This window comes from Ischnura elegans, chromosome 4, assembly GCF_921293095.1.
Source record: "Ischnura elegans chromosome 4, ioIscEleg1.1, whole genome shotgun sequence".
In the NCBI taxonomy this organism is placed as follows: domain Eukaryota; kingdom Metazoa; phylum Arthropoda; class Insecta; order Odonata; family Coenagrionidae; genus Ischnura; species Ischnura elegans.
Window position 1 is genome coordinate 25938209 of NC_060249.1, and position 25952 is coordinate 25964160.

The 25952-nt window shown below is 39.6% G+C and overlaps 1 protein-coding gene across 1 annotated transcript in view; it reads right to left on the reverse strand.

Moving 5' to 3' along the window:
- Window positions 1-25952, reverse strand: part of LOC124157326 — a 104122-nt gene that overhangs the window by 17205 nt on the left and 60965 nt on the right. Inside the window, exons 2-4 of the mRNA XM_046531960.1 lie at window positions 6118-6593; window positions 4104-4378; window positions 1696-1867 (exon numbers count right to left, since the gene is read on the reverse strand). Coding sequence (XP_046387916.1) covers window positions 1696-1867; window positions 4104-4378; window positions 6118-6593 — 923 coding nt within the window. The remainder of the gene's footprint in view (window positions 1-1695; window positions 1868-4103; window positions 4379-6117; window positions 6594-25952) is intronic.

Genomic DNA, 25952 nt, shown 5'->3' on the forward strand with positions numbered 1-25952 from the left:
TTTATGTCAAATCAATATTGTTACGTAATGAAATAAGAAGAACAAGAAATAAATTTCCGGTCATGTAGATGACAAAAAAAAACTGATAGAACTTTCAAGCTAACAATCAAAATTAGGAATATTCAATGATTGTACGACATCAAGAGAAAATAAAAGCTTCACAAACAATACTAAACATTTCCCCCACCCCTCTTCTGGCCTCATCGAAAATTGAAATCAGCATTAATAGGCATGAGACGCAAAACCATATAATAAAATGGCAAAAGGTGACGGATATAATAGAATCGGAATTTGGTTAACAAAGGTATTTTGTATTTATGTGGAGAGATTCTACCGCAATAAAAGCTTCTTGACTGTAGAAATATACACACAGCCTTATTACAGAGACTGATATAATATGTGGGGGGCAACCAAAGATACTTTATGATAAAAAGAAATTTGAAATGAGTTGAAATTAAAAAAATAAGGGAGTAAGATGGTGCAAGTAGATGTACATTGTACAGTATAGACTCTATGAGTGGAGGACTTTAGGCTTCATTTGCATCAAATATTTCTTCCTTTTCACTAATATTTACGCCCTTAAATAACTGATACCTGAAGCGCACGTTTTACTTGGATTAAAATGAATAAGAACTCAGTAATACCTCAACGGACTCACTGGTTATTGATTTCCAAGAATTTTTACAACCCAACCCAATATCCACTAGCACAAGGAGTTCAACTGTGAATGCGGCTACAGCTTGCCACTAGTCTCCTCAACTTGATCCGTACCCTAGGATATGAAAACTTATGGCAAACCCTAATAATTTCAAAATTTAAAATAGCATCATAACCAATTAGAACCTCCTACCGAATCCTTGCACAATTTCTTGGATAGCGAACGCCGAGTTTCTCTTCGCCGAGTCAGCGGTAACTTTTGGGAAGCACAAAAGCTGAAGTCGGATAACCAGCACATACTAGAATATACATTTGCGCGAAGTCTTACCAGGATTTCCACCGGTTTAATTAGTTGTACATCACCAACGCTTCAAAGGACGACTCGTCCATCGTCGTCAGAGTGAATGAATAAGATTGACAGGAGAAAAAACGTTAATATGAAAAAGTTTTGGATATGACATGGAAAAATTGTCGGAATGAATGTAATCCGTGGCTTGGAAAGAGGGAAACCATTCAGATTTTTTCTGATTAAGATTAGGGGAGGCTTTAGGCGCAACTATTAGTTGGGGGTATGGAATACGGGAGGTGCGGGTGCCCTTCCCCAGAAAATGTTTTAGATAAATGGTTCAAAATGGTGAATTTTACGGCTTTCTGAGGGATATTTTATTAATCCTTAAACTATTCTATAAGTAATAATTATTAAATCAAGTAAAATTTATTAAATTTAAAATTTACTCTGAGCTCTGGGTGAGGGGTGTATTATCCCCCAAAACCTCCCCTCGCTGCGCCACTGCCTCTTGTATAGGTGGGAGTGTTCACAGTTCATTTCAACGCTTATTTCTTAGTCTCAAACTTATTCATTCACCTTGATGACGATGGAGAACTCGTCCGTTGTAACGTTATTTACTACACCGAATCAAACCGCTGCACATCTCGAGAAGACTTCACGCAAATAATTCTCCGGGAAAGAATTGCATCACATTTTAGGAATATGCATTATTTTACATGCCTCCTGGCACAATAAAAAGGGACTCTCACCTGTTCCTGAGAGTTGGAGGGGCGTCCGGCGCCTCTTTGAAGACTGGAATGTGAGCTCCCGCGGTCGGCATGAGGGGGGAATCGCTCCGATGGATGGGGTAATTGCCGCGGGACATGGCAGACCCCGAGCTGATGGACCCCGTCCCAGCCAGGATCCAATCCACATCAGCACCTATATGTGGGCAGAGAGAAGGCATTTTAATTGAGAATGAAAATCATTAGCCACAGTTTTACATACATTCCGACAATTATTCCACGTCAATGACAAAAACAGCCGTTTACATCTTACAATTGATTTAAAAACAAAATGATCAAAAAATACAATTAATGTATTAGGGTATTTTACGAAAATTCTCACATAAAAAGATCCCTAATTCTTAAAAAAAATACACGCTTTTTTATTTTGAACCCCTATGTTTTTCATAGCAGCTAGAAATATTTATTTTAAATAATTAGCAGAAAAAAGTCTTTTATTATTTATTTTTTATTCACTCAAGGACTAGAGTGATGCATAGTTATTGAATCTATCGACACATCTAAGGAAATCATATTTCTATAAAATTTAAAAAAAGGATAAATACTCAAAACACAAATAGCAAGGTACATTTTATCTAGGAATGAATGACATGCCATGGTCATACCTAACTCGAGGAATAGCCGGGGAGTATCCCGCGGTGTACCTTTAAGGAGTCTAATGCAAGTGAACCCGCAAGATGCTCTTAAGATTTTTGTTATACGAGGGCGTTTGGTGATAACGATTTCGGATGATGGATCAGATGGTATTATGTCAATTGAAGGGGCAATGGGATAACTACAGATATGGAGATGCATTAGAGCCAGAGAGAAAATTTATAATCAGGCATATTATAGGAATAGATAAATAATAATAATTTTTCTTCTACCTCAATAAAATACACAATTTCAGTTTGTACTATTACATCAAAATTTAATGGGGGAAGATTTGTATATCCTAAGGATATCTCGTTCTAGGGTTGCCACCGTGTGATGTTTATAGGGAGCGGCTGGTGCCAGTACATATTCTTTTCATGCACCTAGTGATTAAATATGTATTTCCTTTTCACCATAATGTGCAAAAACAAACTGAGTTAGGACGTACCCTTGAGCCACTGTGAATGGATTTCTTTAAGAGCGACACGGAGGACATCATATTAGAACCCCACTTTATTTCCAGGTCGGACAGAAACGGTAAATTAAAAGAAGTTTTATGCCTAACGGGTAAGTAGGAGAATTATTTTCCCCTGAATAATTAAACACTTTGAAAAATGCTTCGCTTAACTTCGTCCGAGCATTTTCTTACTAATTTTTTTAACGGCTGGTGTCCTAACACCCCCCGCCATAAGCCCATTGAGGCATGGATGAAAGCTTCTCGGGTTTCCAACCGGTTCAGGGTCTGCATGGTGTAGGCCTTGTATATTGGATATTATATCTGATCACCCTGAAACTATATGTCAGTTCTACCTGCCACATTTACTGGTTTAGGCCCTGAAGTTATGCTATAGGCTATATACAATGTTGTGAACTATGAAATTACACATATTTTCCATCTTAACAGTTCGATTAACTGTACTGATGTTTTTATAAATATTAAAATAAAGAACCTTATTCCAATTGCTTACTAGAGTGATTGAGAGTAGACGGGCACCCACAGGGAAATGAAAAATCAGCCCGACCACCTCCTCAGCTCCATGCAACACTGAGACAAATCTTTCCTCAACAGGTAGCTAAAAATACGTGTGTCATGGCAAGTGTGACACAGCTTGAATAGAAGCATACGTAAGAGTTTACAATTAATTCATCAAAAATGGCCATACTTTCGCTAAAATTTCCTCTTGCTCTTACTTTCTCTTTAATTTATTGCATAAATATTGGCTTCATATTCTTAGATATTAATTGTTTTTATTCCAAATAATATTTAAAATGTGAACATTCAGGCATACCATCACAAGTTTACCATCCTAGATATAGAGGAAAGATACTTTGATTTTCTCAGCCTAAGGTTGATAGGTTGTCATAAATAATTTCGTTTGATTTGGATGGGCCAAGCAGAAATGGAGGGAAAATTCAAATTGGCAAGACATGAAACACGATTTCCTGTTGTTAAAGTGGGATGAGTTCCCACCTGTACAGGGACGCCGACTTACAAAAATTATTGGGGGGCCCAAAGCGGGGATCTTGCCCCGAGAAATTTTATAAGTAGTGAGTTTTAAGTTTTTTAAGCATTTTAGAAGAGTCATATCATCAACATTAGAACCCTGATAACTCGAATTTCGATATCTGGATATTCCGGGGAAAATCGACAAGCCTGACACATTTTTTCCTCACACCCGTAACGAATTTTTGAGGGAGCTCGGGCCCCCTCAGGCCCCATGGAGTCGGCGCCACTGCACCTGTAGGTGTTCCCGGCATGCCCCTCGATGCGGTGGGCGGTATCTGCAGGGCGTACAGGATGAGCCCGTCCGTGGTGACGACGGGCAGCCGCCTCCTGGACAGCCTCGCGGCCACGCCCAGCTCCATGGCGCGCATGGCCTTCCGGGAACGCAGCCGCTCCGTCGCCAGCGACAGGGGCAGCGCGTCATGCGGCACGAACTGCGCCAACACGGCCATGCACTCCAGAGCGGCCTGACGCACACGACGCTTCGGGTCAGCCAACGCGGGCGCCGTCCTGCAATAAAAAATTGCACATTAGAAGATGTTCACCCGATATCCCAAAAAAAATCCAATGAGACTGATCAGCTGGGTTTTAAATTGGATTACCAGAATGCTTCAACGTTTGGCCCATTTTTGCGCGGAAAGAATTTTAACTCCAACACAAAAAAATTACCAATCCACATTGACAAGCCATTTTTTAAGGAATAGGTTATTTTAATTTCCGGTTTATTTTTCTTTGTCTTCTGTTAAAGTTTATGCCCCATAGTTTTAAACTTTCGAAAACAAAAAGCATCAAAAATTTCAATTATTTTTTCAGGAATAGCGACCATTATGTAGAAGTAAACGCGTATAATAATGATATATACAGTTATTTAAGTTCCAATAAGCCATGTATATCCACATATTCCATTGACTGTAAAACTTATTTGACACAATCGCCTTAAGTATAGTCTACTTGAAATATAATAACTGAATTGAGGCATTTATTCGAGTCAATTCCAAAGAAGCTATTGAAATAAATGCATATTAATAAAATACATGAGAAATTTACGTTACTATTTCAAAGTTAATCCCAAAAACTGAAACATTAAGAAAACCATTGTAAAAGGAATTACCAGAAAGATCTTAATCAAGATGTCTTCCCACTAACGTGGATTTTCGCATTTATGACTGAAAAAAGCCCTTTCACATTGACTGAAAAAAAAATAAAAAATACCGCAGAAATATAAAAGGAAAATTATTTACTGCAGGAAATTTTTCATGGAAAAGAGAGGTTCAAAACAACGCCTATGCAAACACTAAAAAAAACTAGTGTTTTTCTGATGATATCTTATCGAATACACTTTAGACCTCCGTATTTTTTTTAAGAAGTTGGGTATTAAGGATGGTGGAAAAAAGAATAACGAAATCGGTTCTCAAATGGACACCAAAAGGTAGAAAGAAAGAAGAAAGGCCCAAGAAGTCATACTGGTATGGAGTAAGGAAGGAAATGGTTATGAGAGGGTTTGGTGGTGGAGAGGTATTTGATAGGGGTGGGTGGAGAAGGAGGATTGTATGATGACTGGTGGGGAATAAGAATGACTATTTTTGGAAGTTGTTAAAACTTTCGCGGTCCATATGTTGTAAATTAAGAAAAACTTCAGGGCTAACCCGTGTCTTGTGTCTTAAAAGTCGACATTTATCGCATTAACCCTGAAGGTTTTTTGGAAGATGAATTTGTTGTTTGGTTCGGGAAAATGCTCTAAACCTTATCTGAAAAACTTAGCCAAAAAAACAAGGACTACTAGAAGCAAAAATAAGTTATTAATACCGTGTCACCGGACCACTATGTATCAAAATTCCTTTTATGTAAAATCATGTAACGTAAGGAACATTCCTCAACATCTGAAAGACATCATGACGGTAGATAATTTTAAAAAATATTCTTATTTCATTTAAATGACTGTATTTTTCTCTATTTATTTTGAAATTTGGTGACTATGCCAATATATTGAAATAGGATCTGTATGAGTGTATTACTACTCCAGATGTTCATGTTAATATTTTGTTATCAACAATTAATAGCAATTTTCAATGTACCATTGAGAATCCCACAAGATTTTCTCAAACTCATTTGTGTACGTACTTATGCTCCAAAGGACAATCCTGGAGCAAATAAAATGTCAATCTATCTATCTAAAGGGAGAATGTCCTATTAAATAAATTGCCTATGGGTACCTGCAGAAACTTTTTCTCAGAAGTTGGCTACCCTACCTGCGGGCCACGTCGTTGGCGTCGAAGTCTCCGCTGGGGAATGCGAGCAGGGCGTGCAACGTTAGAATGAGCGCGCTCTCCCGGACCCGATGTCCTGGGGCCCGCGGTGCAGACGCCACGGTGAGCAAAGAGGGCAGCACCGTCCGGGGCCCCACGGTCCTCATCAGGGCCTTGGCGGCGGAGGCGGCGGCCGCGCGGATCGCCACGTGGGTGTGCGCGGCGCGACGACACAGCGAAGCCGTGAGCCTGCGCAGGATGGCCGGCGAAGACAGCTTGGGGCGCAGGGCGGGAGCAGAGGCGATGTTACGCACGGCGCCCAGGGCCGCCGTCACCACCGGGATGCTGCGGTCCTCCAGGAGAGGCTCGATGAACAGCAGGAACTCGGGTAGATGTTGGTAGAGCATGGCGGACACGGCGGGGTCGCGCAGCGCCGTCTTCAGGATGTTGGTACCGCGACCACGAGCCTGCCAATCCTCCTGTAAGGTAGAAGTTGGAACCGTTCAATGAAATATTGGATGAAAAACCGACGGAAGGTCTAAGAGGGATGTGGTTTATTCGAGAATCCAGACATGCAATACGCCAACTATTGGCCGAATTCGGAAGTAGAGCTCCGAGGATACCTAAGGAAATCGCGTTGACAAATCATTGGTATTTCTAGGAATTTACTGATTATTCTAATTATACTTTTGGTATTAAGCCATCATAACGTCGCAAGTAATATATTTTATGCATTCATATTCATGAAAATGCCTTTTAGTTGCCATTCATTTCTACAATTCATCATTTACTGGGACGGTGGTTTGTTCGTTTGTTTAATAGGCTTGAGGTAACCGACGTAATGCAATTTTCTTTTCTAGCCTGCTGAGAATAATTATTTTTATCGCAGTCACGCATTTATGGGCATTAGGAATCCTTTCATTAATTGCCATGAGATAGTTTATTTAAGCTAAAATTTATTAATTCCTAATCTTAACTGCTATTTGTCGTTGCCCGTTGTATTTGAAATACCTCCTCAAATCCAAAAAGAGTTCTTTGATATTATCTACTTTCATTTTCGCAGTGGTTCTACGATTCATCCTATTACACCTACGTCATCATCGCAGCACTACCCTCGATGCGTCAGCCATGTTGGCAAATTACGTCACTGCTTTCAGCGCCGCCATCGGTGATTTGAGTCTCGAATCTTCAGCTCTTAAACAAATATATCTAGGCATATCAATGGCATAACTACGGGGAGGATGAGGTGAATAGTACCCCCTCCCCCACCCTAAGCCATAAAAAAAACGCATCCTAGCAATCCTGCTTCTTTGAAATACAGCAATTTAATTTTTACGTTTGTGTTGTCCCACGAGGAAGCGTAATTGGCCATCTTTTGTTCATTATATAGATAAATTACCTCTGCCCTCGAAATAAAGCAGTTTAATACAGTAAATACGTTTATTTGCTATACGAAATAATACAGTGAAATACGTTTATTTGCTGACGACGCTTTCATGTATCGCGAAATTCGTGATCACTTTGATTTAGAAACTCTGACATCGGATTAAAACAATGTTCATGCGTGGAGGTAATAGTGGGGACTAGAACTTAATCTCATTAAATGAACGGCGGTACGTTTCTTACGTAGGTCGTCCAAATATCCTCATGTAATGTATGATTTTACACTTTCTCGACGAACAATATTTTAACTTCTCTCGGTTTTCCGCCCGGATAAGACACTCGAAGAGCGCCAAATATCTTCGAATATCTTACCCGCGTTGAAACCCGAGAAAAGTTCCAATATCCCCATGTATATATTTTCGATGGTGTTGGCAGAATTGCGACAGATAAAGTGAAGTATCCGGGAGTTGCAATAACTTTGAACCTATCATTATCCCTATTAGAATTATATAAATAAACCACTACTTCGAATACAAGGTCGGTCAAATTGAAATTTCACCAATATCAACATATACTCGGCAAGCCGCCTCAATAACCGTGTGGCAAGGGGTGGTAGGACACCAGCCCTTAGCAAATAAAAAGAAAATTCTCCAACGAAGTCGCGCCTATTAGTTATTTAAGCTCTTTATGCTCACTGCTTATTCAAGATGAGGCCGAACGAATGAGAAATAGTACCTCTCTGTTACTTTTTCATCCGAAAATCATCCCACAACACGCTTGACTAATGCTAGCTTCTTTTGGGCTCTGCCACCAATATTTCTCATATGTTTTCCCCACGTTAGGTTCGAAGTTATCGTAACTCCCAGGTACTTCACTTTATCTGCTACCATTATATTAACACCTATTAATGTTGAATTACGTCAAGTAAGGGTAAATGTCTTCCAAAAACGCCCTCATGCTTGAAGCTAACCTTTCTTTAGTGCTAAATTTCAATATTATGCTATTTTGTTCAATAAATTGGTATTTACACACACCTTTTCAGCAAGAGTACCGGAAATAACCCCGCCACGGTCGTGATTTGATGTCGCCGGTAAAGAAGATTTTTTGGATACCTCGAGCCATCATACCAACTCAGGAGCGCTGAGTTGCATGCTTATCGTGGCTCGCAACCGTTTAAAAGCCATTTCCGAGTTTGAGATAACCAAACTACCACATCATAAATTCAAATACTTACAAGGACATGAGAGATTTTAATCCAAAGTTAATACTAACATTTAGTGCGCAATTGTGCAGGTATTATGAAAATATTTTTAAGTAGTACAATGCTTAGCTGAAGTTTAAAAATTTCACTTTTCTTTCTCACAGGAATCACTTTAATTTGCGTAGGATTACTTTATACGAACGAGGAACGGACCCCGGGTTTCGAAGTAAGAATTCATCCACTTCAAAAGTTGCGTTTTTTCAATGAAGTGCTTCAGGTGGACCAATGAAGTCAATCTTATTATTTACATGATGAATCTTTTCCATGAGATCGCAGCAATAAAAGTCAATTAAACCAAAGAGGAATCACTTTCCAAATAATATTAAATGTATAGAGCCATTAAATTCACACAAAAACAACAATTCAAAAGGAAAACACATGAAACGAAACTTATGGCAAAAAGGAAATGGGTCAACTTTCGAAAAATCGAAATAATTTTTAATCCCAAAAATATGAATATAGTGAATTGAAATTCAGCACATCTATTAAGTTTCTCACCGATTTTAGGACGGAAGGAATACATAATGAGGCTATTCTACAAAATCAGCTGCAAAAAAAACAGTCATAGTAAAAGATAGAGACGCCTAAAACACCTATCATCGATATGAGCTTCGCGACGACAGGGAAATTGACTTTTTCCTTGAAGAAAAAATCCGCGATATATTCTCAGCATCGTCTAGAGAAACCAAGAGTATGATAAATGAAAAGGGCCGTGACGTCGACAACCCGGAAGAAAAACCTGGGACTAAATCACGATCTAAGCGGAAGTTGAAGAGATCGTTAAATTAGTCCAGAGAAGTAGTCACGAAGTTTTCGCCTTCGCAAACGAACTCCTTCGCCGTTGTAAGGGGGAAATTTTTCTTCAAAAAGGTGACGAAACATGATGTATGACAAGTAACGACAAATTGTGCGAGCAGAAAATAATCGGATAAATTCCCCGACCGCTGTGCGTTCGAACGTCACAACGTGCGTTTCTGGGGGGTGGGGGGGAGGGCGGGGAGGGAGAGAGAGGAGGGGGCAGGCCACAGAGGCACGCCACAACCGAAAACAGGAATTCCCGAAAACTCCCACCCATCTCATCTTTCCAGGCCATCAATTGATTTTATGGAAATGCGGAACCGCGGGGCAGCGGCCAAGACTGTTCCCCCGTCTCACTACTTCCACTGCTGCCATCAAGCCAACCTTGGGGGAAAAAGACTAATAGCCACACTCGGCACAAGTAACTAATGAGTGCTCATGAAACATATAGTCTCAAGTGCCATTTTTTTGAAACTTCTAATATTAGTGTTAATAATTATTATTTTTTCCTCTTCTTATCTTGACCTTGTTTAATACATTTTATAATATTTCTTGGAGTTTAGGTCAATGTAAAACAAGTTATAGCCAACGTTTTGATTTATTTTAAGTCATCATCAGGGCTATGAAAGAAAAAACATGAACAGTATAAAATACAAAGATAATATATACAATATTTTTGCATAAAAATGTTACGATCGCGTTTTGTTATACAATAATATTATATATAATAGTTCTTTCGATAAATGTTTTTCCCTAACTATCATTGAAATTCTGCCAGAGAAGGCAACCATCATCGAGGTGAGAACAAGGGAAATGGCCCATATTTGGGTTGAAAAGGCGTTTGAAACGCCCGGGCTAAACATTGCCCATTAAGAGTCAAAGCAAACCCTACCCTCCCTTCCCCCCTCACCCCTTCCCCTTCTTCCACCCCCACTACTTCACCAAGGAGGGCTGCTGGAGGATCTGCCTGCAGCAGTTCACTTTCAGCACTGAGGATAGTGTGTCAACCCGCTGAAACGTTTGCAAGATTCTTTGTGAGTGTCCTTTTCTAAGTGTTTCTATGTTTTCATTAGTGTTTATTTTGTCCGTTCTCCTCGAGAAATGTTCCTCGGCGAGGTAAATAACGCAAAAAACCCTAGGATGGGCATTGGGCAGTATCACAGAACACACAAGATAAAGATTAAAAACTCACATTAATAACTGAATTTTCGGTGGCATTACCACCTTCCTCGGAGTTAGGTAAAAGATATATATTAAAAATGAATCGAAACGTTGGCTATAACTTGTTTTACATTGACCTAAACTCCAGGAAATATTATAAAATATGTTAATAATAATGCATTTGAATTTATTCCATCCATTTATACATCATTTGGTTGCGGGCAACAATGGTATGCTATGGTATGTGAGGCGGCGAGCTGCAGCTGAGGTCATTTGCGCCATGAGGGTAGGGTAGGTAATGAAAGGTGGAGAGAAACCCAGCGTTGGAATTAACCTGATCTTAACGGAATGAGCCGAGATCTTAGCGCCCCATCCGACGGACGGAATATTTTCTTTGAAATATCCTCCACACAATATTTAAGGGGATCGGGTTGGTGTGGTGGCTAGAGTGTTGGCTTCCCACCCGGCGGGCTCGGGTTCAAATCCCGGCGGTGGCAGAGAATTTTCAGAGACTGCCCGATCCCTGCTTGAATGTTGTGTGGAGAAAATTTCAAGCGCAACAGTCCGTCCTTCGGATGGGATGTTAAGCCGTGGTCGCCTTGGCGCCTTTCGTTAGGAGCAGGCTAATGCCGACGCCGGGTTTCTCTCCACCCTTCCTTACCTACCCTTCCTTCATGACGTAAATGACCTCAGCTGTCAGTCACCCCCCCAAATATCATACCATACCCACAACATTCAAGCAGGGATCGTGCAGCGTCTGAATAGTCTCTGCCACTTCCGGGATTTGAACCCGAGCTTACGGGGTGGGAAGTCGACGCTCTAACCACAACACCAACCCGATTCCAGCAAACATCGGCCATAGTAGATTGAAAGGAAGCCCAAGTAGAGCACTCTTGTGGCGGAATTGCCGTCCGATATATATGTCAGCACGGACAGGCATTATGTTACAATATAAATAGTATCACTTCTTATTTGAAAAATTGTGGTTTACTGAACACAAGAAAATAACGGCCACGGCAACTTAAATTATTGACAAGAAAACGAATATTATGAAACGGTAAAATTATCGCTTCTTAAAAAAAACACGGTTTATTAAAAAGGTGAAAATAACATTGTGTAAGTGTAAGAACACTGCATTGTCATCTAGTTCTGAGCTATTCTGAAAATGTCAGTGCTCTAGCTATTCAGGAATTGGTCGAAATTTGGGTTGTAAGATTTTGCCCGGAAAGGCAAGCACACAAACAAACAAAGAAACCAGTGTAATAAAATGTGGTTAAAACATATACGCATCAAGGTTCGTTTATGCACATAAAAGTGTTCATTATTGCAAAAATATAAAAAGCAGTTTTAAATACAACCAAATAGAAAGAAAAAATTATACGGCTACTTAAATTGTTTATTAAATCAACCCCTTGCCAAGTGTTTACAAAAAACGCTTTCAGTGTTCTTAATAGTCCAGTCATTGAAGTTAAAAACTAGGTGTAACCTGCAAATTATGTAAAAATAACCAATTGAATTATACAGAATTATATAATATGTCAACGAACATAGGTGACATAGCGCCGATTGACCCTTCCGCCCTGGGGGTCGTTGGGGTGGCAGACAATTTTTTCTCAAAATAACCCCAGAAATAATGAGAGCACTTAATTTTTAGCATTTGTGGAATCAGTTTACATTTGCACGAGCTAATTCCCGTGTAATCAATCGCTTCACCGTTATTTCAGACAGTTTTAAAAGTAGTTTGTTCCATAAAAATACCGTTTTAAATTGTGAATGACTTGATAAGACTTCATTTATCATAAAAACTTCATTGAACATCTTTTGCTTAAAATGTGGCTTTCTATCGATATCTAGGGTTAAATTGAGGAATAAATTACCACCCCCGAGAAGGGGGTGTAAAACCAACCCCAGGGAGGAACAATCACTCGGCGCTATGTCATCATTATTTGTTGAAATGCTCTCCAACTATGTACAAAATGTCATGCTAATTGGCTCTGTGTCACAGAATCCGAATGCGAAAAGTTCCAATGACTAGACTATAAGGAACATCGAAAATTACTCGCTTGAATAAAGGGCTGTATTCCAAAAGGTTATTGAAGTCTTGATTCTGACTCAAAGTAAACTCGGTTGCCAATTTGGTATGACGATAACGCACTCGCTTCCCAAAGCTCGCTCCAAATATATTCCACGTTTGAGAAGTTGAGTCGACAATTTCCGAGATTTCCGCCACCGTTGCCGCCGTTCACTTTTTCTTTTTAAATAAAATTTCGCCAGAGGAAATATTTCCGCAAGCGTAATTGTACTCCAGCAATGCTAGTTTTCAAAGCATTTCATGAAACAAGTAACTTTTTACACAGTCATGCGCAAAGTTACATAATTATATTCAACAAGGATTTAATTCGCCCTGAAAAAATCGTTATCTCGGATAAGCCAAATGATCTTTTCATGGTGAATCCTTCTTGGTGTATGAGCTAGTCATAGTCAAATTGAGTCAAGTTCTGGAATTTCCCTTGAAAGTTCCCTTAATCTCTAAATCACATAGCAAAAAATTCAAGCTGTTTTCTCCCAAGCACGAAGTAATATAAATTCTTTTTTCACCAAATTTAAAAAAAAATCCTCATTTGAAATTTTTCCGCTTAGTAATTGTCCGTCACATTTCCCTAGCCAATCGGCCGCTCAAGAATAATTTGCCTCTTAATCGCGTGTAAACATGAATCCTAGTTTTTCCTTTTATATTCATTCACCTTGATAGCAATCCGTTTGTTATATAACCATGTTTTATCGTCTACGGGAGGTAATAAATCCAACTATTCATTTTCATTAAATACGTCAGAACATTCAAAAAATCACTGTTCTTTCGTTTTCTTTTCCATCTAGAGGTGAATGTGAAAGGATTCTACTCGAGGTATCACATTCATTATGAAAGCTACATGCTACATGAAAAGTAATGCTACATGTCATCTTTTCTGTGGGGTTTTGGCACTTTAGTGCTATTTAATCTCGGAACAAAATCACGATTCGGCTGGTTAGATTTAGGTTGAAAGGTGAAAGGTAGGAGAGATGAAATACTGGGGCAACAAGAGGGTGAAGTTGGGGAAAAAAATGGAAGCTAACTCATTTTTAAGTGTTTTTGTAGGAGAGTATGAGTAGCTAGGGTGTGAAGAATAGCTGGAGAGCCGAATGCTGTCGGGAAAGGGAGCAGTGACTTTAGGAGAGGCGAATGGATGGAGAAAATCACATGGCCATTGAACGAAATGTTTTCAAAATGAACTATTCCAAACTGCTCTTAAAAACCAGCTTATAGCCTGAGTAACTAAGGTAACAGTGAGTAAGTAGTTTCCAAGGAAGAGAAAATTCATCCCCAATTGTGCATATACAGTGCGACATCTCCTGACAGACTATCAAAGATATCGGGACGCAAGGGTGAGTCATAATCTCGGGGAAACCTAGCTTAGGTGCTAAAAGACAACCCCGAACATGCCACTCGACTCTTCAGATTTTACCCTCATCGGACTTCTTTCATAAAATATAATAGCAAATATTTGATATGTTTTACATTATTTGAAGATCAGACATTTTATATGAATTTTTTTCCGATAAGTGGCCCAAAATGGCTTAAGTCGCCGACGCACCCAATAACCTAATTACTATTATCACAGTAAGAAATATTTTGTTTTTAAAATTGCGGAATAGGTTGATAAAACATTTATATTCGGCGAATTATCAGTTACCATACACATAATATTTAAGTAAGAACTTCAATGCTCTTTCACTAGGAGTCTGAGTTTCCGTACCGTTGTGCTAATAAATCTCCCATACTCAAAAATATCAAAATTGTGAGTCACCTACATTAATTCCTAACGTAAAACCCTTTCACATTCATCACTGAACGCAAAAATGAAGGAAAACAAAAGATTCCATCTATTTTTCTCCAATTTTACTGCAATCCTTGATAAAAATCAATGGATTCTTTACCTTCCTTATTCAATAAAGCATAATTTAAGAACTAGCGGTAAGATTTCACGGAAAAAAATTAGGCGAATAAACTAGTATTCACATGGACGGGCGATTAAAATGTAAATTTTCCCATATCGTCCGAGTGACCACATAAATATGACAGCCGAGCAAGGAGCAATTTTTCAAATGAGGACTGTATTTTTTTAATGGCGAAAAAATATATTTAGATCAATTTCACCGCGTTTAAAACAACAAGAAATATCTCCGGATTGGGGTCGTCCAGTCACTCCCGAAATCGCTAGATAGATGGGAAGGCAATATTAATTACAGTGAAAATAATGTGTACCCCATTCAACCATTTTACGTACAGTGCGTTTAAACTTGGTGGCCCATGCGCGGACTTTGATTTTGGGCATTTGTAAAAAGTACCACATCCACACGAGTACGTATCGCCGTACTCTCCGCCGCCGCCGACCAGAACAATTCGGGGTGGCAAGTATGAGCAGGATTTTACTTTACATTCAAAACTTAGAAGCTTCAAGGAAAGGCGTGGTATTAGTCAATTGGCGGAAGTATCCACTCTTTCTCCAGGTTTACGTTAAAAATTGGCTGAAAACAGGCATATATCTATGCTAAATAATGAAATAAAATCCTTAAAAACCCTCCCAATGGGAGAAAAATAAAAGTTTATTAGCATGATATAACAGTTCCGTCAAAAAGGCAATTCATGACACCACTGCAAGAGAATAAAGTTGGCAAATTTCAGAAAAATCGTAGGTGGTCGGCAGCTATTGTTAAAGTGAGGGCACAGGAAATAATAAAGTGCAAAAATTTTAAAAATTTAAGTAGAGAATATTTGTGCAAAGTTCCAACTTCCTAGCAAAAAAAATATTTCGAGGTTTTTTACCAGCTTTTTTCAATTTGAGCCTATTGTGCGTTGTTGGAAAGAAGGCTTCCGCGGAGTGGTGTCGATGATTGGCTGCTTTCAGGTTCTATCCCGCGTCTGTTCATCTCAGGCGACGACATGTTTCGCAAACGTTGCAGTTTGCTTCTTCAGGTCCGAAGTGTAGGATGCAGTTGGTGATTTCCTTGTGTACCTTTCCTTCAGCCAGGGGCCGGTTCGTATTGGCGCGCTTTCTTGTTTTCGCTGAAAACTCGTTTATCACAGTTGGGTAGGGTGTAGCCATCTTCTCCATTGAAATTATTTGCGTTTTTCTTTATTTCGATGGCTTCTCTGATGAGTCTCGGATAATAGCGTCTTTCTTTTGTGATCAATCTTTCTTCTTCACATTTACATTGTGTTTCGGTCCGCTCCATTTACATTGTGTTCGGCGATGGCTGAGGACGAAACTGCCTGTTTTTAATGGTTCTCCGGTGCTCTTGAAGGCGGCACCTAAGAACTGTAGACGTTTGGCCGATGTATGCCTGACCACAATCAAACTTCACCTCTTATACTCCTTCGTGGATGCTTTCGGGCAGTTCGTCTTTGCTATTGCTGAGTAAATCTGCTGCCTTGGTGACGGAAGCGTATCTGGTCACCACGTCGTGTCTCCTGAGTATTCTCGCGATTTTCTCCGTGGTCCCAGCCACGTAAGGTAGTACGGTAAATATGGGTTTTTTTCAATGTTTGTAGTGCGGGCTCCTCAGGGGTCCTTTTTGAACTGCAAATGCTACGTTTGCAAAATATGTCGTCGCCTGAAATAAACAGACGTGGGAGAGAACTGAAAGCAGCCAATCATAGTGTGCGCTGGTTTGGAACGGTCCTTTCATAGCAGGGATCGATCATATCATACTAATATAATCGGACATTGGCATTAATAATTCATCATTAGAGATGCGTGAAAATCGCAAATGCGATATAGATGCGATGTGCGCAAATAAATGCGAATTAGATGCGATGACTGGAGTTTAATGATATTTTTACGCAAATTTACCTTTTCAACGGCAAAATTCGTACATTTTGTGCCGAGCGCAGTTTAAATGCTCCGCCGACACTCACCGCTTAAAGTATGTGAGCGACTGGCCAGCTGCTAGTAGACTGGGACTCTACGTGGCCGCGAACTACAAGTGGGTGCGGTCAAGCTATACCTCCGCCACTATATGTCTTATTCCTTAATTTTTTATTGTTCTATCATTATTTAAAATATTCTGTATTTTGTCATAAAACTGTGTTTCACTACATTTTATCGTCATCTATCTCATTATGAAAATAAAAAATAGACGCTACAAAATGCGATAAACTGTTATTGAAAGTGCGATTTTCACGTATCTCTATTCATCATCATTATAAGTCAAACATTCCTAAGATTGGTTTGACGCAGCTCTCCATTCCGCTCTCCCATCCGATGACCATTCACAAATGACGTGTTTCATCTCTTTTACATCCTTTGTAACCCGTCTGATGTAACTCATTCGGGACCGTATATATCTTTCCTTCGAATGCACCAGTCCTTATGCCATTGTTTTCATCAGACCATCAAGCCGCATTCAGTGGCGCCGACTCCATGGGGCCTGAGGGGGCCCGAGCCCCCTCAAAGATTCGTTTGGGGGGGCGGAGCCCCCTCAATGTTTCAAGAAAATAATTAAGTTATATTATGCATTGTGAAATCACAAAAATATATTGGTAATTTTTATTTCCCATGTTTGACAATAGTTACCTTTTAAAATAAATTCAACAATGTGTTAAAACAAATAATTATAAGGTTAAGCAGGTTAACTGAATCAGGTGGTGTGAATCATGATAGTGTTTCGGTGCTGCGACACACTTTGAATTTAACCTCTTCCCGGGGCAAGACCTCGGATATGGGCCACCCCAATATTTTTTATAAGTCGGTGCCCCTGGCCGCATTATGTGGCGAACTAAGTTGCCTTGTCTTCTCCTTACGGTTTTTAGAAGACCTCTCTTCTCTCCTACTCTTCTTAGCACTTCCTCACTACTTACTCGTTCGATCCTTATGTTCATCATTCTTCGGTAGCACCACCTTTAGGATGCTTCCACTCTTGAACTAATTCATAACGTACTAATATAAAATCCCACTGAGAATAAATTTTGCTGAATTGTAAGTTTAGCGAAGATGCGCCCATTGAGCAGCCCGAACCCCCGAAAGGGACAACCCATTAATGGCATCTCCTGCCCGGGTCAATTACGCTCCGCGACTCTCTCCTCTGCCCTTCAACCTTGGGAGTGCCGTCCAAGGACTTCCCCAAGGCCCATCGATGGCATGCACAGCCCGATATGCATCTCACCAAAGTCCCTCGCGCTTCCGACGTTTGGGACGGGAAAATTCTGCACGAATTTCACCAATACGAAAAATATTCAAAAATACAGAAAACAAAGTACTGAGGAAATTTTTTGGAACAATTTATGAAGCAGCAGTTTGTAAAATCAGAAAAAGTTGATGCCTAAGAAAGATTTTTTGTTAGTCGGGTACAATTGCAACATTAAAATGCAAGCGTTTAAAATGGCTGGGCCACACATTGAGAAGGGACAACACGAGCATGATAAAACATGTTTTTTTTTATGGTAGACCCAATGGTAGAAGAACTCGAAGAAGATGAAGACTTCGTAGCAGAGATCAAGTACTGAAGGATAAAGGCATATATGGAGCAGACATAGAAATGACGTAAGGTATAAGCCAAAAACTATCTTGGGTGTATATGGCCACAAGATTAAGAGTACCTACGTAAGAATCCGAGAAAAAAAGCTGAACCGCGAAAGACTGTAGATAGCCATCATTATAATTTAATCAAGAGAAGAAGAAAACTTTGCTTAACAGTGATAACGATAAAACAATAAAGCGAGTTGTAATGTGTAACTAATAGCCTTTTTTCCAGTTTTTATATGCCAAAAGAGCATAAAAATCTCTTTAAAAACCTCTTATTTTTTAGAAACTCACTTTACTATTTTAGTTCTTCGGCACAGCGAAACTGCATTAGATGCACGCATTAAGCTACATACAAATAATTATCCGGAGGCATTATTAACCAAAACAATTATTTATAACATTAGAATGGGAGTCAATTTTCAGTCAAAGACTTAAGAACATAAATATTTACGAATGTCTTGCGAAAATCTAACTGAGCGAGTAGACTGCGAACCTCCCTGTCATTCAGAGGGACAAAGGCACTGATATAATTAATTTCAGTTTTATTGAGGACTTATTATAGACACTTAATTGGCAACTTCGCCATCACTTCCACACGAAGGTTAAATATTTATAAATTCGAGGTGTTTTATAAAACAAGAGCCACGGCATTAATTTCCTTATTAAGAATTATATGAAATTCCAAGGGAACCCTACTGTAATTTAGATTTAAAATCTTAGCTGAACGCGAAATAAGTCTATGGCAATAAAATTTTTAGCACTACCAATGCAGTTTGTAGATTCCATTCTCACTCTCATGAACAAATTTCGTCCCCACTAATTTAAATTCCAACGGATTCATCATCTTACGCCAGTGAAAACGTCAGCACCCGCATCGACGGCGCTGTAATGAGATGCATTTGTTCTGGTTCCACAGAAGCGAGTGCGCACAGCCGCATGTGCTCGGAGGGTTGGAAGGGGTGGCTGGGTATGTGGCGAGAGCAATGTATCTTGAAGGTAAACACCTGCATGGGGAGGGGGAGTGGGGGAAAGGATTGCGGCCGCGTCTAGGAGAGAGGGAGGGTGGAGAAGAAAGAAAGTGAGCGTGGTAGGCAGGAGTGAAGCCTCCCCTCACATTCTCGGATGGGGTTAGTCTTACGCCGCCGGTCGAGGTTCATTAGCACCCGCGCTAAGCGAAGGCAGGGAGATTGGGTGCGAAAAGTGTGCAGCTCAAATTCATGGTTTCTCTCTTGGCGCGTGGACTTCGTTTTCCAAGCAATATTTCTCCCAGCCCCACGAAGCCCATATTTTTAGTTCATTTTTTTGAAGTTGGACGTCAGGTAGCAGTTGGGAGTACTGCGATTATTGTGTGTTAAATCGCAGCTTATGGCAGATATTTGCAGTTGGCAGAAGAATATAGTAATACATTGGTAATAAATGGGTAAAAGGTTTTTTTTTTCCTGAATGATTCACGGACCATAGAGCTGAAAATAAAAGGTTAAACTTTCCGGAGTGAAGGCTAAAAGTTTGTCAGAGGAAAATGCAAGCACCTCGTTGTATTATACGCTTACAATATGGTAAAAGTTTAACAAGAATATCGCAATCGGCATCCTTTCATTCTTACGCATTATTTGCACACAAGGGACTTAATGAATAGCCTGTCGCAATAATAAATGCATCAAGATGATTAATTTCTCGCCTGTATTCATAAGTAATTTCTAGAGAATATATTAAAGAACATGATAAATATAACATCAATTTATTAGAATCTGCGATTCCCTGAGCATTGTAATTTATGGAAACAGTTATATGAGCTCTCACAGACCAATAATTACAGTTTCAACCGTCTTTAGGCTTGTTTACAAGATAAAATGGCCAAAATAAAACACCTAAGTACATTCAAATACCGCAATCCCATGGGTCTCTTAATTCATGAGATATGGGGAGTCTTCATAATACTTTACATATTTCTAAAGGTATGAAGGTATCACGGCCTTGGATGAAATCCTCGAGTAGAAACTAGGGATATGTTTTTCAACGCTCCACAACTTGAGGCGAAGTTAGTAACCTTTTTTATACCGTATAAAATGGTCAGATAAACCCTTACCCTGGAAAACAGATGAATCAGCTGACTACTTTTTCATTTTGATTTTGCCCCCATACGGTCACTTCCTGGTCGTGACAAAGATCTGCGATTCATCTAAAACTATTTCAAGCTGCCGACAGAAACAAATATTAAGTCTGAATGAACTTTCACAAACTTCCTTCCTGAGTTAAATTTTCCTACCAACACATTTTCTCATAACCTTGATAGAGATGACTTTCTTGAGATGACTACAAACATGTTTTTTTTTTCATTTATGAAGGTATTTAATCATGGGATGACTATGAAAAAAAGAAGACGTATTTATTGTAGAGATTTATTCTTTTCCAAATCTTTTGAAACCTAATTTTGCCGGAAAGAAATAGAGACAGAATTATGATAAGCAGGTTAAGCAGCATTTTTCATCAACGTCTTTGCAAAAACTACTTTCAACGCTAATACACCATTACCAAGAGGATACTGAAGGGTTTTCCTTAAGCCACCATTTTAGCGCATTTCGGCTGAAAGTGAGTTTGAATATTTGGAACTTCAGTTCCCACAAATCCCACCGAAGAATTTCTTAATAATCCCTACGCTATTTCCTGCGAAAATCGAGAAAAGAAATGTCCAATAAAAGCAATAAATATTTTTTCGGGGACATTTTTCAAAGAATTATAATCCTTCGATTATCTCCAAGGCGTTCAAGAAAAAAGAGAAAATTCTCACCGAAATCCAATTTTCCAACCATTCATTCCGTCATAATTGATAGTCCGATTGCAACCCATGAATATCTCGGAGATATTAAAATGAAAGCAATTCACCAAATAAATCCTAGCGTTAACCAACATATTGAAAAGATCGAAGTCTTTTTTTTTCAAATTTTCTCCACATTTTCCAAACTTTTTGACACCTAATAATGTCAGACTATACTAAAACGGACTGGGAAACTTTTCAGCCAGAAATTATTTTCCGAAGCCCCACTTTTTTGTCATTTTCACCAAATTTATGCCCGTCACTCCCCTTCTCAATATCTCCACTGATCTCCGCCCGCATACCTTTATGCTAGAAAATTTCGATCAAAGCAACGCCTACCGACCGCAGCAGTGGAGTCGGCGTCCACCTTAAGCGATTCCCGCGACCAATCACGCTTCGCGACCTCGCTTAACCTCTCGCCCGGCCACACTTCGGGAAAGGGAGACACTCAACCCACTCAATGGATGGCGAAGAGGAAGGGATGGGAGTGGGGAGCAGTGAGTTTCCCTCGAGAGAGAGAGGGAGGGGTTGAAATGAAGGGGGAGAGAGAGGTTGAGGATTTTTAAAAGAGAGGGTTGTTGGGAAAGACACACTTCCGCGTTGGCCAAAGAGTGTCCGCCGCGGGTCGATTCTTGAATGTGGGCCAGGGAGGCGCCAAGACGTAGGCGCCACCCCTTCCACCTCCCGTACACCTTGCGGCCACCGCTTATTTGAGAGGCAAACCAAATCCCCACGCCACCACCCCTATCACGGCTTCCCCACATCGCCCGTGTCACGCGAACTGCGGAGCCTAAGGGAAAGAAAACCCTCGCGACTCCGCGGGAGAGCAGACCTGGCCCACGACGCCCACTCCAGCAATGGATTTTCCGAGGCGAATGTGGTGGTTACGATTCGGGATTCGATCCCGGGACAATAGGTTCAGGAGAAATAAATTTGTGGTGCCTAACATCTGAAAGGACATCTAACATCCACTCGGGTGTATTTTGTTTAGCAACGTATTACTTCTTCGAAACCCAAGCTATTACTTTAACATTTCTAGGGTAAAGTCCTTGCCAGCCAAACCGAAGGTCGTGGGTTCATGTCTCACCTGGTTAGGTGGTTCTCATCCAAGGCTTGGTAGTTAATTCTGAGCATCTTTGATATTGAAAGCCACGTGTTGCACACGGGGACGTTGGAAATAAAATAAAATTCCCTTATTCGAGAGAGGGAATTTTTAACTTCAAAACTAAAAATTTCTTCTACACTAATCCTGTGTATTTTTTTGTTTCTCTGCCATTAAATATCACGCAATATATTACGCAATACGAGTAAGTCATAAAAGTCAAATATCAACTTTTGAACATATTCTGAATACCTTTTTAAAATATTTTCAATTCCAAAAACTCCGGACGAACCGGAAAGGCAAAACCCTACTTTATTACGTCATATTGACGAAAAACGAATTACATCTCCACCACGAGGAATACATTTCTGTAAATAACGGTGCTTACCATTATGTATAGTGATTGCTCTATTTAAAATCATATAAGCTAGTCTAAAGCCTTAATCACACGGTCATTTTTCAGTTCCTCGGAGTGATAGCTCATGCGATAGGTTTTCAGGGACCAAAAGAGTGATCGCTTGAGCCATCATTTTCTGAATCACATGGACATTCCCACCGTCCCCTTTTTCCATCGCTAATAGCAGGTTGAGCAGGTAGAGCAATTTAACTATTTGGGCAGCACATTAGAGGAAAACGGACGCAGTAGCAAGGACATCAGGAAGCGAATTGCACTAGCAAAGGAGGTGTTCATGAACAGGAAATAGCTTCTGAGAGGATAGTAATGTAAGAGTTTAAAGAAAAGTACTTTTAATATAAGACACGGTCTCAGGCGTTACTTTGTGGAACTGCTTCATTATAAACGAAAATAAAAATACTTTGTTCTATTCCACACTTTATTGTAAATAGTACGACCCGGGTTTCTGCACATCATGCTATCATCAGATGATATGCATAGCATGATATCATATGATATTATTCTATGCATTTCATCTGATGCATAAATATCATCTGATGATAGCATGATATACAGAAACCCGGGTCGTACTATTTCAAATAAAGTTTGGAATAGAACAAAGAATTTTTATTTCATTTTTAAAGAAAAGGTTAGTGAAGAGTTTGATCTGGAGTGTAGCTCTCTACGGTGCGGAAACGTGGACACCGAGGAAACAAGACTAGAGGAGATTGGAGGCATTCGAGATGTGGGTATGGAGGAGAATTGAGAGGGTGAAATGGACTGAGAGGAGGAGGAACGACGAAGTGCTGGATATGGTTGGCGAGGAGAAGCAGCTTTTAGATGAGATACGGAGGAGACAGAAGGTATGGATGGAGGGAGTACTTAGCGGGGAGGGGATGCTGAAATGGTGTTAGAGGTAGGAATTTTAGGGAAAGAGAGAGAGGAAGGAAAATAATAGGATTTTTAGACAGATTGAGAGGGAGTAGACCTTACAGTAAATTAAAGAAGGCAGTGCTGGAAGGAAAGGAAGGCTCCCAGATCGCTTCTTTAGTACTACATGGAAACCTACCTCAATCGGTAGAATAATATAATAATAATAATTCCGACACGTTCCGTATTTATAACTGCCATCCAATTGAAAACCGAGAGTGGCTTGCAATCGCTGTTAGCGGCTGTGCACTCTGGCTGAAAGACGTTCACAGCGATGGCTAGCGACGCAAAAAAGAAAATTACTCAGCGGTTAAAAAAGCCTGGAGCCATCGCAGGAAATGTTTGCATGAAACAATCATTTTCCTCCTCCATTGAAACAACAGCCAGGTTTATCTCTCGGAGGGGATTGAAAAGATGATCGTGAGATTCAAGCTTCGCCAGATTTTTGTACCCAGAAATGAAATTATTGTAGATCAAACGATGAGAAATATCACCCCCCATGGCGAGGTGAGATCGTTCCACTTAAAAAAATACGCTTGACTTCAGAAAATAAATAAAAGTTCAACAAGTGTCCTGCTACACCTTTTCTACATGTATAAATATTACTTTTACGAGAGTAAAATGTTAGGCTTGTTCAAGTAAGTTTTATATAATTTAATAAAATTGAGACGAAGTCACCCCCATTGACAACGCTCCACATGTTGGGTAGGGCATCAAATCAATGGGGTGCTCTAATAAAATTAAAAAGATAATTTTTTTACATGTCTAGATAAATAAATTAAATTAATTAACACATGCAGAATATGACTTCATAATTCTCAATATCCTTGTTGCTACAGAGCTTCAAAGTTCGCGAAAATTACTAAATTCTTTCGCGCTACAAGAACGCCCTGTGACGTCAGAATGCGAGTAAGCAGATTCGCTCCGTGGTTATAACAAAACAATAGCGAAAATAACAAACATCTACGACGATAATGATTCATAACTTGAAGGGTGTGTAAAAATAGTTGTGAATACTTTAAAAGTTTTTACGGTGCGCGTATTGCGTAAAGGCTGTTTCCGACTTCGTAAAGACGCATTCTGGGAACAATCTGAAGGTAGATTAATTCATTGTCAATTATTTCTTCTCCAGCAATGAATATTTCTTGGCGCGGAGTTTAGAAGCCGCAAAATTGAAATGTAACATAAATTAAATCAACAATCTCGTTCGCTAGTAATATAGTTTGGTTTGTATCTCATTTGACTACTGTCATTTACTCATTGCTTTTAATGTGTACCTACTTGGTGGAATATTGGAATGTGTAAAGTTAACGTTTTGGAGGAATAAAACGGAACATATTTGACGGCGATTTACTAAGCATTCCTGAGGTCTGGAAGAAAGGCTTCCGGTGAGTCGCAGTATTATGATAACTTCAACTGTTTTAAATTTGAGCATTTGCACTGCTGGGGCTAAGGTGACACCGGAACGTAAAGTGAGACTAATTACCATATACTGAGGAAACCGCCGTACATGAGGAGAATGAAAAAGTATTAAGCGCTATTTCTCAAGACTATTTCACACGACTGATAATTAAATAAACATATAATGCTATGAAAAAGTGGAACTGAGAGGTACATAAGTTGTTCTAAAACTGGGACAAATAGGGTACTGGCACCACGTAAACGTATTGCTTAATGGACTCTGACGTCACGCTCAGCCAACATGGCGATGGGTCGTTTGGAGCGCAAGATTACTATACGATTTTCAAAGTGGAATTTTACGAATAATACGCAGGTAAGAGATGAACTGCTTTCACTGTGATTTTCAGCGTGAAGGATATTTTTATCGCATAATCATCCATTTTCAGTGGAATTCCCCATTGTTGTATTCACCTTTTTCTTTACGTGGCTTGTATTGCAACCTACCATCCTATGTTCTCAAGCTGCACCTTTAGGGGAAGTCAACATACAGCCACCTGCTATCTTACGGTTTTAGATTTCAATCCCTTTCGTCCGACCTTTCAACATATCCTATCCTCCTTATGAATCTACTTTTCTGCTTCAGATATATCTTTAGAATCAATGAACATAATCGTCCACTCAGTTTCAACGGTATATTTTGGAGTAAAAAATAATTAATCGACATTCTCAATAAAGAGAGAATAACTAATTCTTCTGAGTTCAAAGAGTACACGGACTGAAATTGAAACATTGTCTCAATTTCAGTCCGTTTATTTTAATCATATTTTAGTCTTATCTTAATTAAATCTTAAAATTAAGAACATCTAATTCTTAGCTAAATTTATTCATCGTGTTAAGTGTGTCCTTGAACAAGTTTTACCCCCGCATTAGCACAGCGACGAAGTTGTCTTTAATTATATTGGTGTCGTTATTTTATCATAGAAACTATTGGTCATATTATTAATAACTTGAGGATTTGACACATACATTAT